The sequence below is a fragment of the Lynx rufus genome, unplaced genomic scaffold, assembly GCF_022079265.1.
Source record: "Lynx rufus isolate CCGP_SWC_20201006 ecotype Redwood Valley unplaced genomic scaffold, mLynRuf1.p SCAF_45, whole genome shotgun sequence".
NCBI classification, from domain to species: domain Eukaryota; kingdom Metazoa; phylum Chordata; class Mammalia; order Carnivora; family Felidae; genus Lynx; species Lynx rufus.
The window spans coordinates 1,764,514-1,783,078 of NW_025814862.1; the positions used below are offsets into that span (position 1 = coordinate 1,764,514).

The following is an 18,565-nucleotide window of genomic DNA, read 5'->3' on the forward strand; positions in this document are numbered from 1 at the left end:
CGGACCGTGAGATCGTGACCTGGCTGAAGTTGGACGCTTAACCGACTACGCCACCCAGGCGCCCCTAGGCAAGGAAAATCTTGAGTGCTCTCATTTAGAAGAAGTTACCAGGGACCCTCGGCTGGCTCAGTCGGAGGAGCATGTGACTTTTGATCTCCAGGTTGTGAGTTTGAGCCCCACGTTGGGTGTAGAGATGACTTACATAAATAAATACTTAAAAAAAATAAAAAGAATTCACCAAATTGCCTGGCACGGGCTCGTGCTTCTAGTGTGCATGTTAGCACCCCAAGTTAAAGCCCTGCCCATTCTATCATTGGCTGGATCCAGGTTTAATGGCCAGACTCCATTTGTTCCCTGTAAAGTGGTGTCCCCTTGCAAGGTTCACGTGTGAGCTCATGTGATCCCACATCAGCTCTATGATGCAAATATAGTACCACTGTCCCCAGTTTCAGAGAAGGAGTCTCTGGCATACAGATGCTAGTTAACTTATCTAGGAGGTCACAGATCTAGGTGAGGTAGAGCCAGGAATGGAGCCAGATGTTCTGGTGTCACCACACTCTTAGCTACTTCTCTTACTGCCTCCCATCCGTCAAGGCGAAAGATACCCAAACAGCCACTTTAATTCCTTAACACCTTTAATTCTTACAGATGGGACTACTCTCTGCCTAAAGGAGGCTGATGGAAGCAAAAATAATTGTACCCGGGGATGGTGTGTTATTGTGATAGTTTCATCTCCAAACACTTGAACCAGCCTCTGAAGGTTTGGGAAGATTGGCATCCACTGGATGAGAGCACAGTCAGGGGTCTGGGGACCTCTGTGTCGACACCTACAGCAGCAGCATGTAGAGATGCTTACTACAGCTGGGTGCAGTTCTGAACACTTGCTTGTTACTTGGTTGTTTTTAAATTAGTGTAAAAGTTAAACACTCATTTACTCACTTGCATTTAATATAGTATTATGCAAAAGTAGTCCGTGTTTCTGGTTTACAGTGTAGAAAGGACTAGTACAGAACTAAACCCCCACTGGGAGGCCAAAGTGAAATGCGGGGACCAGGGAAGCTGTGAGCATCAGAAGTGGGAAGCTACCTTAGGAGTAATCAAAGAGGAGGGCCTGAGCTGAACAGCCAACCAGCTGGAATAAATAGGGACGAGCACAGCCTGGGAAATAGAGTCAGGCCCAGTCACACTCCCAGCAAGAGAAGAGGAGGATGCCTATGTACATCTGATAAAAGGAGATGCTTTCCTACCTTTAGCCTTTTTGAGGGACCTCACAAGCCCAGAGTCTGGCTTTGACTGAATCTGAATATACCTTCTGCTATCCATGGGCACCTGTTGGACTGCCCAAGAATTCAGGCATTAGAAGCGCTGCATCTTAGAGCTGAGAAAAGCACAATTGTGTACATTGAAAAATGTGAACACATGAAAAGACTAGCATTTTCTTCCTTCTTTCCCCCTTTTCCTCCTACCCTTCTTCCCTTCCCCTCTTGCTTCCTCCTTTCCCTCCTCCCTCCCCTCCTTTTCCCCTCCCTTCCCCCCCCAGGCTCTACACCCAATGTGGAGCCTGAACTCATGACCCTGGGATCAAGAGTCGCATGCTCTACCAACTAAACCAGCCAGGTGCCCCAAGATAAGCATTTTCTTAACAGCTACTGAGATCTGCTAGGAAAGCCTAGCTGGGTGTAGCTGTTTCATGAGGAAGGTCCTGTAGGCAGTGCTCCTTTACTCCATTCTGTCTAAATGCATGATAGTCAGGATTCCTGCACCATCCTTAGTAAACATATTTGTTCAGAAGCTTAACTGTCAATTTTGATTGTTTGATTTTCACCAGATATGTTTGCAGTAGCATGTATTGAGGCACTGAGAGAAGTATTCTCTTGGTCTAGTCCGTGTGACATTTTTCTCCAGTTCACCTGTGAAGAAACTGAGATGTAGGGTGAGTCAGTGGTAGCATGGAGGGCTAGCTCATTTGCTTACTTGCTTTTTTTCTGTCTTATTTTTATTTTTTGGTCTGTCTGTGTTTATTTTTTAAAGTAGTCTCCACACCCAACGTGGGGCTTGAGCTCACGACCCTAAAAGTGTTTATTTTTGAGAGGGAGAGAGAAATAGAGCAAGTGAGCACACATGTGAGCAGGGGAGGGGCATAGAGGGGGTTGGTACAGAGGCTCCGGAACAGGCTCCATGCTGACAATGGAGAGCCCAACACGGGGCTCAAACTCACAAACCTTGAACCATGAGATCATGACTTGAGCCAAAGTCGGATGCTCAACCAACAAAGCCACCCAGGCACCCTTATTTATGTATGTATGTATGTATGTATGTATGTATGTGTGTATGTATGTAGCAGGGGAGGGGCAGAATGAGAGGGAGAGAGAGAATCCCAAGCAGGGCTCAGTTTCAGGAACTGCAAGATCATGACCTGAGCTGAATGAAACCAGGAGTTAGACACTTAACCAACTGAACCACCCAGGTATCCCCTGTGTCTTATTTTTAAATTTAAGCTAGGTAAAGAGACCACTGGCATTTGTTTAATTTTTCACTTTTTGTATGTCTAAAATATTTCAGAATGTATAAAAATAAAATGTTAAAATATATGACTCACAATGCAGTACTTATCAAAGGCTTCCTGTTGCCAAGAACACTGGCTCTGGAGTACCTGCTCTGGGATTTGATACACTTCTCAGTATCTGAGGAAAACTTTCAAACAGACATTGTAGAAGTGGACAGACTGATCCTGTGGAAACTCAAGGGATTCAGAATACCCAAAACAATTTTGGAAAAGAACACAGAAGACTCATACTTCTGAATTTAATTTAATTTAATTTAATTTAATTTTTAAAGTTTATTTATTTATTTGGGGGGGTGTGCACATGCGAGCGAGGGAGAGGAGGGGGGGAAGAGAGAGGGAGAGAGAATCCCAAGTGGACTCCATGTTTGTTGTCAGTGCAGAGCCCAACATGGGGCTCAACACCATGGAATGGGAGATAATGACCAGAGCCAAAACCAAGAGTCAGACACTCAACTAACTGAGCCACCCAGGCACCCCAATACTTCCAGATTTTAAAATGTACTACAAAGCTATAGTAATCAAGACCATGTCATACTAGCATAAGGATAAACTTACAAATCAATGAGGTAGAATTGAGAATCTGTAAGTCTTTGTGTTTACTCTTAAGAAATTTTTTTTTTTTTTTGACATGGGCACTGAAAGATTTCAGTGGGGAAAAACAGTCTTTTCAACAAATGGTGCTGGGACAACTAGATGACTATATATAAAATATTGAGGTTGGGTCCCATCTTCACACCATACACAGAAATTAGAATGTATGTGTGAAAGACTTAAATATAAGAGCTAAAACTATAAAACAGAAGAAAACTCAGGCATAAATCTTTGTGACCTTGGATTAGACCACAGTTCCTGACATGTGACACCAAAAGCACATGCAACAAAAGAAAATCTGTTAGTTTGACTCATCAAAATGAAAACTATTAGAAAAAAATTTAAAACTATTGTGCATCAAAGGACACCATCAAGGGAGTGAAAAGACAACACATGGAATAGGGGAAAATATTTGCAAATCATTTATCTGATAAGGGACTGGTATCCAGAGTATATAAAGAATTCCGTCAACTCTAACAAAAAAAACCTAATTCAAAGAAAAAAAAAGGTAAAGGACTTGAATAGACATTTCTCCAGCGAAGATACACAAATGGCCAAGAAGTACATGAAAAGCTCCTCAGCATCATTAGTCAGAGGGAAATGGAAACCAAAACCGCAGTGAGATACCACTTCACACTCATGATGACTGGAGACATTGGGACCTCCTGCGTTGCTGGATGGAATGTGAAGTGGTGCAGTCACTGTGGAAAACTGTGATGATTCCTCAAAAAATTAAAGTTACCAAATGTCGACAAAAGCTTGTACATAAGTATTCATAGCATTATTCATAATAGCCCAAAGTAGAAATAATCCAAATGTTTATCAGTTGATGGATGGATAGAGAAAAAGTGGTATCTCCATACAGTGAAATATTATTTGGCCATATAAAAAAATGAAATAACTGAAACATGCTATAACACAGATGAGTCTATAGAAAGAGTGTATTAGTTTCCTGTAGCTGCTGTAACTAATTACCAGACTTTGGAGACTCTAGTCTCTGGGCTGTTGGCTTTGGCCTCTTGGCCTAAAAGTCTGCCCTTGTGGTCATCTTTCTTTTTCTTAAGGAATAGCACATGTTTGCAGCTGAGTGATTTTATCAGGCTGTTTTCTGCCTGTAGAATTTTGGGAGTCTGACACCCTTCTTTGATTTCTTCTAGTCTCTCTCCTTTTCAGGCCAACCTGGCACTGTTTTTGCTGGTGTAACACTCAAATGCCTTTGTGGGTCTCCTGTGTGTGTGACAGGATTCACCCCATTAGACCAGTGATTTCTCCACCGGTCTTTCCTGTGTGATTTCTTCCCTGGCCTTGGCTTCTGTGAGATAATTGAGGGGATTCGTGAATCCTGTGCCCAGTCTCCTTGGCACTAGCAAAATTTGTGTCAAGCCACACCCTTGGCCTTTTCTCCAGAGCACACCTTCCTAACAGTGAATCTCCTCATTTTAGCAATTTGGGTAGCCTGGGAGTTTCCCAAACCACCAAGTCCAGGTTCCATTTTGCTTGATAGTTCTTCCCTCAGTTTCTCTCTCTTCTCGCATTTTACTCTGAGCAGCAAGAAGAAAGCAGGCCAGACCTTCAACATTTTGCTTGGAAGTCTTCTCAGCCGAATATCCAAATTTGTTGCTTACAAGTTCTGCCTTCCCCACAAGTAGGATACAGCTAAACTTCCTGTCACTAGCTAACAAGGATTCTCTGTTTCTCATTTCCTCTGAGCCCTCCCCAGAAACATCTTTCACATTCATCTACCAACATACTATTTTTGATGATAACGTGTCTTCTCCAAGATGATACAGAGCTTTCTCTGCCAGGTTCCTCACTTCCTTGTGAATCCTAAGTGGCAGAGTCATTGGCGTGCGTGTTTGCCTGACTCACTCTTTTTTACCCCATATTTCTTATAAATGGAGTATTAGATGGAAAGAGCCCAGGGTGCAGTGATTTCATTAGCAAGAATATGTCCGAGGTGGTGCCATGTATTTGTATTTCTCCACGAGACGACAGCTGGTCAGGAGTTCAGAGAGTGACAGCCTGACTCTTCTCCTAAAAGTTCCCTATCCACTTATCACCTCATGTTCCACCATTTAATTGGGTATTGCAAAGTGGTAATTGTCCTTAATTCTGGCTTTCCTTACACATTTATTACAAGGAATTTTGCTGCAAAGAAGGGTTTTCTTTCATCAACCAGGGATCCTTGGTTGCTTGAAACACAGCCAATTCTGAACCCCCCAGGGATGCTTTCTAGTCCATTGTCCCTTTGTAACCCAAGGACTTGCTACCCTTGGTTTCCCCCCCACCCCCCCACCCCCCACCCTGCCAGGGGGGAGGTGATCAATAGGGGTTGGGAATGAGAATGAGGGTAGATTCTCTTCCTGTGACTATTAGGAGCTTGGGGCTGTGCATTTCGTGTATTTCAGTCCATTGCAGTGGTTCATTTTGATGCTTCTGTGTTCCTTTCCTCATGGAGGGGCAGCCCCCAAGCTCCCTCCTGTCCCTCTTAGGGCCCCTTATCATGACTTCTTTCATCTTTTGCAGCTTACTTGCGTCTTGGTCCCGGAATGGGCCGTTCCCCTATGGAGCCCTGGTTTCTTTTTGAGGCTGAAATGGTATTTAGAGCATGCCGTGTGGGCACTGGTGCTGATGGCTTCTGCACCTATTTGCGAAGAGAGCTAAGAAGTAATATATTTTTGTGGTAACAGCGACAACCTCAAAAACCCCGTAATTTCACACTGATATTTCCCATTCCAGTTTAACCTTACAGGGTTTTACTTTCATTTTAAACATGTATCTTTTCTCTTAATGTGAATATCTTGGCTTCTAATATTAGCATAATTACTTGCTTTACTCTAAAATACTTTTGGGGGCGCCTGGCTGGTTCAGTCGGAGGAGCATGCAACTCTTGATCTCGGGGTTGTGAGTTCGAGCCCCATGTTTGGGGTGTAGAGATTACTAAAAAAGTTTTAAAACTTCAAGATAAAATAAAATACCTTTGGAATAAACAGACTAATATTACCACTAATATTAGTAACATAATAACAAAATGTGGAATGAAGTTTAAGATTTCTTTGCAGCTCTGTTTGCCCTTAAAATGTATCCCTTACACTAAGGACATGCAGTTTTTTGTTTTGTTTGCTTTTTCTTTTTTAAAATGAGCTCTCAAAGGGTTCTTTTCACTGTATGATTTTGACACCATCTTGATAGTTAAGTCATATGTTTCAGCTTATTTTGAATTTTTAGGAATTGTACTTTTGGTTTAGTATTATCTTCAATTTGATTTTTTTTTTTAAATGTACGTGCTTCCAATGTGAAAACCATATAACAAGGTGTGAAGTCTCATTTCGAGCCCAATCCCTGATACCTTTGGGAGTAACTGTTAATCTTCGATTTTGGTTTATCCTTCTAACATTTCTTTTTGCAGATACAAGCATACGTATGTATTCAGATTCCCCATGTCTTATACAAAAGGTAGTGTATAGCGTGTAGTGTGTGGTGTCTAGAATTTTATATGGAGCCTGTGTGTGTCCCTGCTCCTGCTGCTCCCTCCACATCCCTGTTGGGGAGACATCTTTTACCCTTGTCGTTTGGGCCTTCATGCTAGACTTGCATGGGTCACGCTGGGGTTTGAACTGTATAAAGCTTTTCTCCCCACATTTCTGTCTTCTCATTGGCAAACCGGACACCACGCACCTACCTCAGTAGGTGGTTGGAAGAATTAAAAGCATTGATATATGTAAAGGTTTAGAGCTATGCCTGGCACCACGTAAATGCCAGGGTATTAGCTGTTACTGCCTTGGTCTGGTAATACCCAACCTCACGTGCAGCCCTGACACTTAGATTTTTGATGTTGAGTGGGACAGATCATAAAGACTGAGCGAATGCAAGGGACATCACATGCTCTTCAGCCCTTTCTCTGTAACAGTCCTGGAGAGGTGGGGTGCTTTGGAGCAGAAGGGAGTAGTAGAATCTGAGAATTCTCACGCCGGGGAAGGTCAGTCAGCACCTATGACTTAGGAGCCATGGGAGTAAAATAGCCCACCCTGGGGGACGTGAGCGGTGCAGTCTCAGACCCCAGGGTCTACTGAGGGAGGAACACTGGCAGCAGATGTGCAGCGCTCCACTCCTAGTGGTTCCTGGGTGGCCTGGCTTTGCGAGAAACTTGGAGATGTATTTAACCTGCAAGAAAACCTCTTGGCAGCCGTGTGACTGCTTTCTGTGCCCATGTCTACTGTCAGGTGGCCAGATCTACGCCCCAGGCCTTCTCAGGCTGGTCTAGTCTGGTCCCCAGAGCCTCCACTCTACTCACTTGGCAGTGGGGTGGCCTTAGCCAGGAGCAGACCACTCTGGCCATCCAGCTCTGGGCCAGGGACTGCAGTAGGGCTTTGAGTACCCAATCCTGGTTCTGTATTCAAGGCTTTGGGGACATGCTCCTGAGCCCCATTTTTATTGTATCTTGTGTCTGAGTAAAGTATCTAGTTGCTTTTTCAACCTGCTTCCTCATTTTATCTTTTCTTTTTTAATACTTATTTTTGAGAGAGTGAGAGTGCATACAGGTGGGGGAGGGGCGGGGAGAGAGGGGAGACAGGATCTGAAGTGGGCTCTGTGTGGGCAGCTTCAGCACTGACGGCAACGAGCCCAATGCAGGACTCGAACTCACAAACTGCGAGACCGTGACCAGAGCCAAAGTTGGACATTCAGCCGATTGAGCCACACAGTCACCCTTCGTTTTATCTTTTATGGAAATAGAGAAAACTCAGCAAGTTCTTTTAAGGTATCCCCAATTTAACAGATGGCCCAAGGCCCTAAAAAGATGTCAGACATTGACCTGGCAACCTCCCAATTTTTGTCCCCTTGTACTTGGCCGCCTTACTTCCTGAGCTTCCTTCGGGCCCGCCACCTCCTTGCTCCCTGCTCACCACACTGCTGTCCTTCAAGGACCGGGTGATCCATAGGCAGGAGTTCCCAGCTCTACCCTTTACCCTCAGCATGTTGTCTTTCCTACTGGAAATTGGTGGGAGGAGTTGGAAATTGGGAATGTTGACAACACCCGCTAAATGTCCCTATGCTCCAGGAGAGGCTCACTGTCCCTCTCTTTGTACCTGCCCCCCTTTGCACGTTCTTATCCCAACTTTGCCTTTCCCCCAGGCCTTTTCCCCTCATGTTTGCCTCTGCTGATTCCCCTGGCCAAAAAAGAGTGGTGGGGTGAAGTTTGGGGGTGAGTGAGGAGTAATGAAGATTTAGAAAGTGTGCTTATATTTTTTCATTTACCTGAGACCACTTTTCCCCAAAGGTGTTCTTAAGACAGTGGGTTTACTCTTGTACCTGAGTTCACTGGCATGTGTTCCCAGGGTAGTACCTCCACAAGGTGCTGCGCGCAGCTGGGTTCTGGGTTGTGTGGGTGTCATCCCATCAGCCTGCTGTCTAGTGGCCTCTCTGTGTCACAGTGACTTAGGAGGGTCGTGCAAGCAGGATGGAGAATGAAGGCTTTGCCTTATTGGGGCTGCCTTGCCAGAGGAACGGGCATTTCAAGGAGGGGAAGGATGGTACAGCTTCGCTGAAATAAGAATTTAACTCAGACATTCCTTTGTTGACCACAGGACAAACTCACAGTAGTGATTTCCCCAAAACACCTGGGAGCGAGTGTCCTTAGTCGCAAAGAGGTCAATCAGTAGAAGGCAGGCTCTGCTGTGCAGTTCCAGAAACCCGGTAGCTGGGAAAAAGCGGGCTCTCGGCAGTGGCCTTCACCTGCCACCCTTGAGTGGCACTGTGCCTTCTCCCTTGCCTGTGCAGTAAATTCAGATTAACACAGCTTCTCTGAAAAGTGCAGCCAGGGGCGCACAGCCAGATTTGCATGCAAGCACGTCAGCAGTGAAAGAGCAACAGGCCGGGTATTAAAAGCGAAAGTACTTGGATACAAATAGTGCAAAGACAAAAGCGGCCTGCCTATGTCGACTGCTGATGTGCCTTGTGACCTCAAGCTGGCCCCTCATCCCCTCTGGACTTGCCGTCCCCCCTGTGAGAGGAGGGGCGCCTGAGCTGGCTGGCTGTCCTCTCCGTTGAGCCTTTGCAGCAGAGTGGAAGGAGCAGCGGTTTGACGCCTCTCGGTATCCCTCTTGGCTTTTTCTTTGTGCTTTTTGTTGGCCTGCCATAGCTGAGCATTGTCAGCTCTTCTCTGAGAGATGGATTCCAGAGGAGGCCGAGCCAGGCGAGCCGGCAGCCTTTCAGGAAGAACCCTCAACTCAGTGACACAGCAGTGCAGGGGGTGGGAAGGGGCGTCACATGACTTCACTTCTTCACCTGGGATTAAACTGCTTCCTGTTTTTGCTTTTAGGACGAATACCTTTCTCTCGTGGCCAGGCTTATTATCCATTTTCGAGACATTCGTAAGTAAAATTTTACATTTCTGGGTGGTTTTGATTGCCAGGAGAGGCTGGCCCTTTCCTGGGGTGGTGGGGGCTTTCTTGGCCGCAGTGCCTGAGGCAGAATGCCTGTGTAAAAAGCTCCTGCTTTCTGGGAAGTTTGACATTGCTTTGCATTTGATTCCGTCTCCCATCCTCTTCAAAGCTTCAACCTCAAAAATGCTGATTTTGGCATAATAGAAATGTTAGCCTCCAAGTGGTCTGGACTGCTATTTTTGCTTGTCCATTTAATCTTCTTTTTCAAAAGACTGTGGCTTTTGTCTCTAGGCAGTTCTTAAAGAAGCCAGGTTTACCCTGGAAAAGAAACTTCCTTCCCTAGGAGTTGGCTTTATTGGCCCATGGGGGTCTGACCCAAATGTGTGTTCCTGTCAGGCTGGAACTTCATAAGTCTTGCCTCTGGCTCCCTGCCCTGGTGAGGGTCGCCTGGTGCCTGCTGCCTTCCACCCACTCTGCTTCCCAGGGTCCTGCTAGGGTCCTGTCAGCCCAGCCTGGCATCAGCCATGGCTCTTTAAAAGTGTGTGTCCTTGCAGACTGGGCTCAGGGGTCTTGGTGGTCTTTTGTGTGTTACGCATAAGCATGGAGGACAGTTACTGTTCCTGGATGGTCACCGTATCTAAAGTCTCTAAAGGAAACCAGGCTGGTTCAGCGCTCTGAGGTTTCAGCCAGCAGCGCCTCCTACCTGCCTGCAGTTGTGTGACCACAGGAGATGGGCTCCTCTTGACACAGCTTGTCTTTGCAGCACACAGTTGGCGCGTCTAGTGGCTTCTCTTCGTGCTTGTAGAGGTGGCTATGGTGTTAGTAATCTCAGAAAAAAGGAGATGTTGTGAACCCCAGAGCCCCTGTGTGGCCCATAGATTTTGCTTCTTTCCACACTTTTTCCCAGAATGGCCGGCTAGATGAACTTCACTTGATTCCACTTTCTTTGCTGTGTTTGGGAAGGCCCTATGTTGTTTAGAACAAGCTGTTGGAACCAGAAGCCTGGGGAATGAGCAGTCTGGATGAGATGCCTTGGTCTGTCCTGGCAAGCGGCTCTGCTTGTCGGGACTGGGCTGGCCTGGCCTGTTTGGGAGGCAGCCTGGCGTAGCAGCACACAGCCCTGGGGCCAGGCGTGTCCCTGGCCCGCTCGCCAGCTCCTGCCTCACCCAGAGAGGGTAGCCCTGTTGCAGTGCTTGCCCCCTGGTGCTAGGGCCAGCTAGGTGGGGCTTTTAGCCAGCCTTGGCCAGACGCAGTTTCCTCATAGTAGAAAGTGGAGATGCTGCCTCCTCATCAGGGCAGGCTGAAAAAGGAGGTGTTGTGGAGGTCTGGTCACCATTCTGGGCCCATTGTGGATCCCTACAGTTCTTGTGTTTGTTGTTCAGGGCCCCAGCTGAGACCCTGATCCCAGGAAGGATGGAGGGCCAGAGTAGGCCCAGGGCAAGCTTCTACTGGGGGCGGGGGGAGGGTGGAGGACAGTTCTCTGAGGCCCCAGGTTGACCATGGGCAGTTCTGTACCTTCTTCCCTCAGACCCCCTTGAGTGTCAGCTCTGCCTGGAGTGGATACAGACATGCACACACAAACACACGTGTGCTCTGAGGTATCTTATCTTCTGTTTAGTTTCAGCAAATGACCTCTGGGCAAATGCCTACAAAGCTGGCTTACTGTGGAAATATGTGGTTATGTAAAATTTTGTTTACTTTGTTTTTTGTTTTTGTTTTCTTAAATACAGATAACAAAAAATCTCAAGCTTCCGTCAGTGGTAAGAGTTTTTTTTGTTTGAATTAAAGTTTTATCCCAACCTTGGGTTTGGGGGAGCAAGAATGCAGTTGTGGATGCTGCGTGGGTCTGGGTTAAGCTGTTATGAGAGGAGAAAATTCACAGAAAGAACTCTGGCTGGCCGTGAGAACTTTGAGCCACGCCCGCCCCTCCTCCATGCTTCCTCTTCCTGGCAGACTGCAGTCAGATGAGACCTCCCCATCCCATGTCACTCAAATACTGTTTTTGTCCAGCAAAAAGATGTTTAAAAACTCACACAATGATGGACACATTATCTAAAATGTTGAGCTCTCTGGAAGAAAACTATTATGGTATATCTAGTATAATAATCAGTAGTATATTTTTTAGAGAATAGCTATGAATTCACTTCCTTAAGTTACAAAGTTTCATGGGAACTGTATTGCTTCAGCCCTGGTCTTGCTGACTGAGCTGCCAGTGAAGGGGTTTAGCGAATCCATGATGGCCGACGGAGCTCTGATCTGTCACAAAGGGAGGCAGCCTGGCATGCTATTTGTCTTACTGCAGGCAGTACAGCTGTAAATGCTGGGTGCCCATGCTTGCCTCAGCCAAGCTGGCTGCACCTGTCTGTGTGGGCCCTGTTTCCCTGCTAGGCTACCCCTCCTGGCATGTGCAGTGATTCTCAGCCACCCAGGGCTAGATGGGATGAAGACCGTGTGGCCGGGAGAATGTCTAAGTTCTTGGCATCAGAGCCTAGGGTTCTTTAGCATTCAGTTCTGCGCAGGCTGACCTGGCTGGGGCATACCTGTCTGTAGGTAGTTGTTTGCTGTGAGTCTATATTGTTCTGACAAGAGCCCTGGGCTCCTTGTTCCAGGTCATAGCATTGCTCACTGAGCTGAGTCCCCTGCCTACTGGCAAGCATCACTGTGCCTGGTGGCACTCTGTGGATTCTTCCTGCACGCCTCCCTCACACCTTAGCTTGTTTTAGTGTGGTGTCCTGAGAACTCCTTAGTGGGGTTTCTGCACAGACTTAGTAGAGGTGGGGTTCTGGTGTGCAAGGAGACTTGTAATCTCCCTGGGAGAACATCTGTCTGTGCCCCCCCTCAGTTCTCTGGCCCCCAGGCTCGCTCTTACTGTGAAGAAGGGCCTGCTGTCCTTTGCTGTCTTTGGAGTTCCCAGCTGTGTCTCACCCAGCGTAGGGGTATACAGCCAGGAGGGGTGGGGACTGCTATATACCTTAAGGGGCTTGTTTATACCTCAACGATAGGACCCTGGCACAAGCCAGGCTAGGGTTTGAGATGTGCTCCCTGTTCAAGAGCAGTGACAGAGATACTGACATTTTGGCCCCTCCGCGGTTGGAGGCCTAGAGGCTCCCAGGACTCTGGCCTTTCACTGCTTGGGGCTTTGAGGGAGTTGTGCCTGGAGGTTGGAGGAAGTGTGTGCTCCGTGAGGCCTCATAACCTTCGGAGACTTGCGTTTCAGCAGGCACTTGGCTGAGACGCTGTGCCCTTGTGTTCCCACAGACCCTATGAATGCACTACAGAGCCTGACTGGTGGGCCTGCTGCGGGAGCAGCTGGAATCGGCATGCCTTCTCGGGGCCCAGGACAATCCCTGGGCGGGATGGGTGGCCTTGGCACCATGGGGCAGCCGATGCCCCTCTCAGGGCAGCCGCCCCCTGGCACCTCGGGGATGGCCCCCCACGGCATGGCTGTTGTGTCTACAGCAGCTCCACAGAGTGAGTACTGTGCTTCTCAGAGAATCTGCCACCTTCTTTGCAGGCGATGTACATTTTTATCCCTTTGCTTAGGATGGTATTGAGGAAAGCGTGGAGAAACTCCCCAAGTAGCTGTCTTTTTATCTTTGTTGTGTATGGAGAGAAAAAGTTCCAAAACTTTTTCAGACTATCAAAAGGGTTAAGTGACACTGAGGCCCTCCTCCTACCCCTGGGCAGGAGTGGAGGACTCAGAAGAGGTCGGGGTGGTCTGGGACTCCATCCGGGGGGATTGTGTTTTGTAGCTGAAATAGACACAGTTATGTCTCAGGCTGTTCTCAGCCACAAAGTGGTGCTTTCGGCACCCCACAACCCCCAGAAGACCTCCATCTCAAGAGCCATCCCTTCCAGTGTTGCCCTTGCCCTCCTTCCCTGAAGGATGTGCCTTGCCCTCCTGGCGCTTCTCTACAGAACACAGCCCCTTGTCCCCTCCATGCAGCTACTCCAGCTGGGAATGGGTGCGTAGCACGGGTCTCCCTCCTCTTTCCAGGGCCTGTCTTATTGGATGTTTGATTTTCATAACCAGTAATTCAGTATGCAGAGTGTACTTCAGTACTGCAAAGTGCTTTGTTAATTTTTTCCTTTTTTATTTTTGAAATAGTCTAAGAATCATAGGAAGTTGCAGAATGACACAGAGAGTGCCTGTGTGCCCTTCACCCAGCTTCCCCAATGCTGACATCTTAGTACATTGTCAAAACCGAGAAATGAATCTTGGGACAATGCTGCTAACTCAGGTGGCCTTTTTTCTGACATCTCCAGTTTTTACATGCATTCTTGCCCGCGAGCTTACGTGCGTGTAGTTCTATGAGACTATCATGTGTGATATCACTACCAGGGTCAGCATGCAAGGCTGTTCCATCACCAGTAGCAAGCTGTTGTGTTATCTCTTAATAATCACACCCTTCCTCCAACTTCAAGCCCTGGCAACTGCTGATCTGTTCCCTATCTCTATAGTTATGTCACTTCGCAAGTGTTACATCGATGGAATCGCACAGTGTTTGACATTTTGAGACTGACTTTTTTCCCCTCAGCATAATGCCTTTGAGATTCTCCCAAGTTGCCTCAGTAAGTTGTTCCTGTTCATTGCTGAATTGTATTCCATGGACTGGGTGTACCACGGGTTGCTTATCCATTCACCCTTGAAGGGCGTTCAGGTTGTTTCCAGGTTTGGCTGTTGCAAATAAAGCTTCTGTGACCCTGATTCATGTACAGGTTGTGATGTGTCGATGTATTTTTCTCATGCATCACTCATAGTAACCCTCAAAGAAGGCAGTGTCCCTGCTTCTGCTTTGCCCACTAGAGCTGGGGTCGAGCCCAGGCTGCCTGACCCGAGCACCCCCATTCTTTGTTCAAGTTTCCTGTACGAGCATCACTTTGCTCTTCACAGATGCCACGTGGAGGCTCATTCTGCCCACTCTTGGACTGGAACCTTCCATCCCCAGACATCCCCTTCTTTCTTGGATCATTGTTCTGTTCCCCTTATTGACACCTTGCCATCTGACTCTTAGCTCTTTGCTTGATTCTTCTTCTCCAGCTTCCGTGTCCCCTCTTGTCTTGTCAGCATACCTGGTACGTACATGGGGCGGCTTATGGAAGGATTCTCAGGAGAAGTACTGGTTCTGACTCCTTTTTATGTTACAGAGTGGTTGATTTCTTTTTATCACAGCTTACATTTTATAATAAAAAATCATTTTTAAAGTGTAGGAGTTTAGAATGCTACCATTATTTGCCTTGCAGTTTCACTCCTAAGACTTTGTCAGTTCACTGGCAAAGTTTGGGTATCCTGCCCACACCCTCCCCAGTCTGACCTTGGCCCACATCCTGTTTTCAGCTTCAGAGGGACCTGGTCTTTCATGTGGGTTGATGTGATGTGAGTTCTCTACTTTCATGTCCTGCTGCTGCCTGTCAGCATCCCTCTCTCTCTGCCTTGGACCTCTTGTCTGCCTGGTCTACGCGAAATAGGTGTTGTGGCCCAATGGACATTTGTTAATTCCTTTCTCACAGTTTCTCCAAATGGCACTGTGTGGTTAAGGCAGCTTCAGGACAGGGCCTGGGTCAGAGATTTTGCAAGGATTCTCAAAGGATAGTCCAGAACACGCTGTGATAGTCTCCACGTGAGCTGAATTAGTCATGGAAACAAACTGCTGACTGTAGGTGAGGCTGGGGGCTTGAGTACAGCATTAGAAGGGAGACAGACTTTTCACTCTGTACATTTTTGTTCCTCAGTGAATTTTATATCATATACCTGTAAAACCAGCTTTAAAAATGAGTCCTATTTCTGTCTGTTTGACAGACTGGATGCTGAGGAACCCTCGTCCTTCTAGACAACTAGATCCTAGATGCATTTTGGATTGTTGGGCCAGCAGAAGGTAGGGGAAGTTCTTTGCCCAGCCATGTCTTGGCCCACTGCAAGATTGGGGAAAGCAAGCCTCGCATCCCTCTGAGTAGTGGGATTTGTGCCAGAGCCCTTGGCATCCCTAGTTCCCCCAGGAGCAAGGGCAGATTGGAGAATGCTCCCAGTTTAGGCCTGTGGCAATTGCAGATCAAGCATTGAGCACCACAAATAAAGACCAGCAGGCCTGAAAGGAAGAAGAGATACTATGAGGAGGAACAGAAACAATAAACAGATGTGGAGATGCTCAGGGACCACACACATAATAATTGTTAACTATGGGCTTGGCCTGATTAAAGAAATGAAGGATGGAATTCCAACTGAACAAGCACTGGGATACCTGGTGGAGTGATGAGGCAGCTTTGAAAAGGAACCAAGTAAGGGTGCCTGGGTGGCTCAGTCGGTTAAGTGTCTGACTTGGGCTCAGGTCATGATTTTGTGGCTTGTGAGTTTGAGCCCTGGGTTGGGCTCTGTGCTGGCAGCTCAGAGCCTGGAGCCTGCTTTGGATTCGGTGTCTCCCTCTCTCTGCCTCTTCCCCGGCTCACACACACACTCTCTCTCTCAAAAATAAATAAACATTAAAAAAATTTTTGAAAAGGAACCAAGTAGAACTTGTAGAAACAAAAGTAAAATTATTGAGGGGCGCCTGGGTGGCTCAGTTGGTTAGGCGCCTGACTTAGGCCCAGGTCATGATCTCGTGGTTCGTGAGTTCAAGCCCTGCATTGGAACCTGCTTCGGATTCTGTGTTTCCCTCTCTCTCTGCTCCTCCCCCACTCGCTCTCTGTATCTCTCTTTCTCTCTCAAAAATAAATAAAAACATTTTAAAAATTAAAAAATGAAATTATTGAAATGAGAAGGTAGAGATGAATGAATAGCAGATTTTTTTTAAAGTTTGTGTGTGTGTGTGTATGTATGTATGTATGTATGTATTTTGAGAGAGAGAGGGAGAGAGGGAGTGCACACATGTGCAGGGGAGGGACACAAAGAGAGAATCCCAAGCAGGCTCTGTTTTGTGTGGGGCTTGATCCCACGAACTGAACCATGAGATCATGACCTGAGCTGAAATCAAGAGTCAGATGCTTAACAGACTGAGCCACCCAGGTGCTCCTGAGCAGCAGATTAGATACAACTGAAGAAAGAATTTGTGAACTAGAGACAACATTTGAAGAAATTACCTAGAATATAGCCCAGAGAAGAGGAAATAAAAAATAGGAGGGTAATGGGGCGTCTAAGTGGCTCAGTTGGTTGAGTGTCTAACTTAAGCTCAACCCATGATCTCACAGTTCATAAGTTCGAGCCCCACATCAGGCTCACTGCTGTCAATGCAGAGGTTGCTTTGGGTCCTCTGTGCCCCCCCCCGCCCTTCCCCCCACCCACATGTACTTTCTCTCTCTCTCTCTCTCTCTCTCTCTCTCTCTCTCAAAAATGGATAAGCATTTATTTAAATAAAAGAAAGAGGGGCGCCTGGGTGGCGCAGTCGGTTAAGCGTCCGACATCAGCCAGGTCACGATCTCGCGGTCCGTGAGTTCGAGCCCCGCATCGGGCTCTGGGCTGATGGCTCGGAGCCTGGAGCCTGTTTCCGATTCTGTGTCTCCCTCTCTCTCTGCCCCTCCCCCGTTCATGCTCTGTCTCTCTCTGTCCCAAAAATAAATAAAAAACGTTGAAAAAAAAAAAAAAGAAAGAAAGAAAATAGGACGGTGTGGGGCACCTGGGTTCCTCAGTTGGTTGAGTGCCTGACTTCAGCCACTTGAGATCCTCTGTCTCCTCTCTCTTTCTATCTTAAAAATAAATAAACATTTAAAAAGTACTAAGAAAATAGGAGGGTAAGAAATGCAGAGGATAAAATCGGAGTTTAACAACTAATAAAAGGACCAGATGGAGAGAGAACAGAAGCCAACCAGTATATGAGGAGAGATGGTAGCTGGAAAAGTCCTGCAGTCCTATGCAGGTTAAATAAGGCATCCATGCCTTAACCTGCTTGGGGAAAGCCACAAACACCATAGGCCAGAAGAGTATGTTAGAAATAGCCAGTTTCTAGAAAGGAGCAAGACGTAGACTCAGAGCACTTGGTGATGGTGTCATGAAGAAAGTAGGAAGTTGTTAGAGCCCTGGGGATAGAGCTGCTGACCACAGTTGTATGCCAGCAAAACTCCCAATGACTGGGGGGGAAGCAGACATTTTAGATAAACAAAGCTCAAGAGACCTTCACTGAAAGGTTTTTTATTTGTTCACCATTTCCTCTTAACTCTCATACCATCTTTCTTGTGATGCCAGGTGTAAAATGGGAGAACAGACTTTTTTTTCATATAAGGTAGCAAGCGTGTGTGAATCTAAACCAGTGATTCTCATCCGTTTTGTACCCTGGAGGCTATTTGGCAATGTTTGGAGACATTTTGGATGTCACAACTGTGGGCGCACTCCTACCATGTAGCATAGAGGCTACAAGTGCTGTTAAACCTCTCGTGCAGAGGACAGCCCCCCACAACATAGAATTGTCTATCCCAAAATGTCGGGAGGAACAAGGTTGAGAATCCTTGGTGTAAACAAAAATCACCTCTCTAAAATAATAATGCTTCCAGCTAACTCTATACAGACTTGCTGCATTCCAAGCACTGTTTTGAGGGTTTTACCTAGAACAGATTTTTAATTCTTCGTTCAGTGTAGGTACTATTATTGTCTCTTTTCCACAGCTAAGGAAACTGAGGCACAGAGCAGTGACAGAGTTGGTATTTGAGTCCAGGCAGTCCGGCTCAGAGGCTGTACCTCTAGTCATTATTCTGGCCTGCCTCCCCCTGCCCCCCTTTTTGAAAGTAGGCTTCACGTCCAGCATGGAGCCCAACACAGGGTTTAAACTCACAACCCTAAGATCAAGATCTGAGCTGAGACCCAGAGTCAAATGTTTAACTGACTAAGCCACCCAGGCACCCCTGTTCTGCTTCTTAATAGAAGTGTGCTGTGTGGGTGTAAAAAGATAAACAAGGACCATACTAAATGGAAGCCAGGAGGTGTATTGAGGATAAATACCAGGTCTATCAGTACCTGTGAAACCTACTTTTATTTTACTTTTGAGAAAGAGAGAGAGAGAGAGCGTGCACGCGAGAAAGCGCTCACGAGTAGGGGAGAGGG

The 18,565-nt window shown here is 46.8% G+C and overlaps 1 protein-coding gene across 2 annotated transcripts in view; it reads left to right on the forward strand.

Annotated features, from left to right (window-relative positions):
- LOC124525703 (mediator of RNA polymerase II transcription subunit 15-like) overlaps nucleotides 1–18,565 on the forward strand; it is a 69,727-nt gene that overhangs the window by 27,477 nt on the left and 23,685 nt on the right. For both annotated transcript variants that reach the window (XM_047098264.1, XM_047098265.1), the window contains exons 3-5: nucleotides 9,477–9,528; nucleotides 11,271–11,300; nucleotides 12,799–13,011. In XM_047098264.1, the coding sequence (XP_046954220.1) occupies nucleotides 9,477–9,528; nucleotides 11,271–11,300; nucleotides 12,799–13,011 (295 nt within the window). The remainder of the gene's footprint in view (nucleotides 1–9,476; nucleotides 9,529–11,270; nucleotides 11,301–12,798; nucleotides 13,012–18,565) is intronic.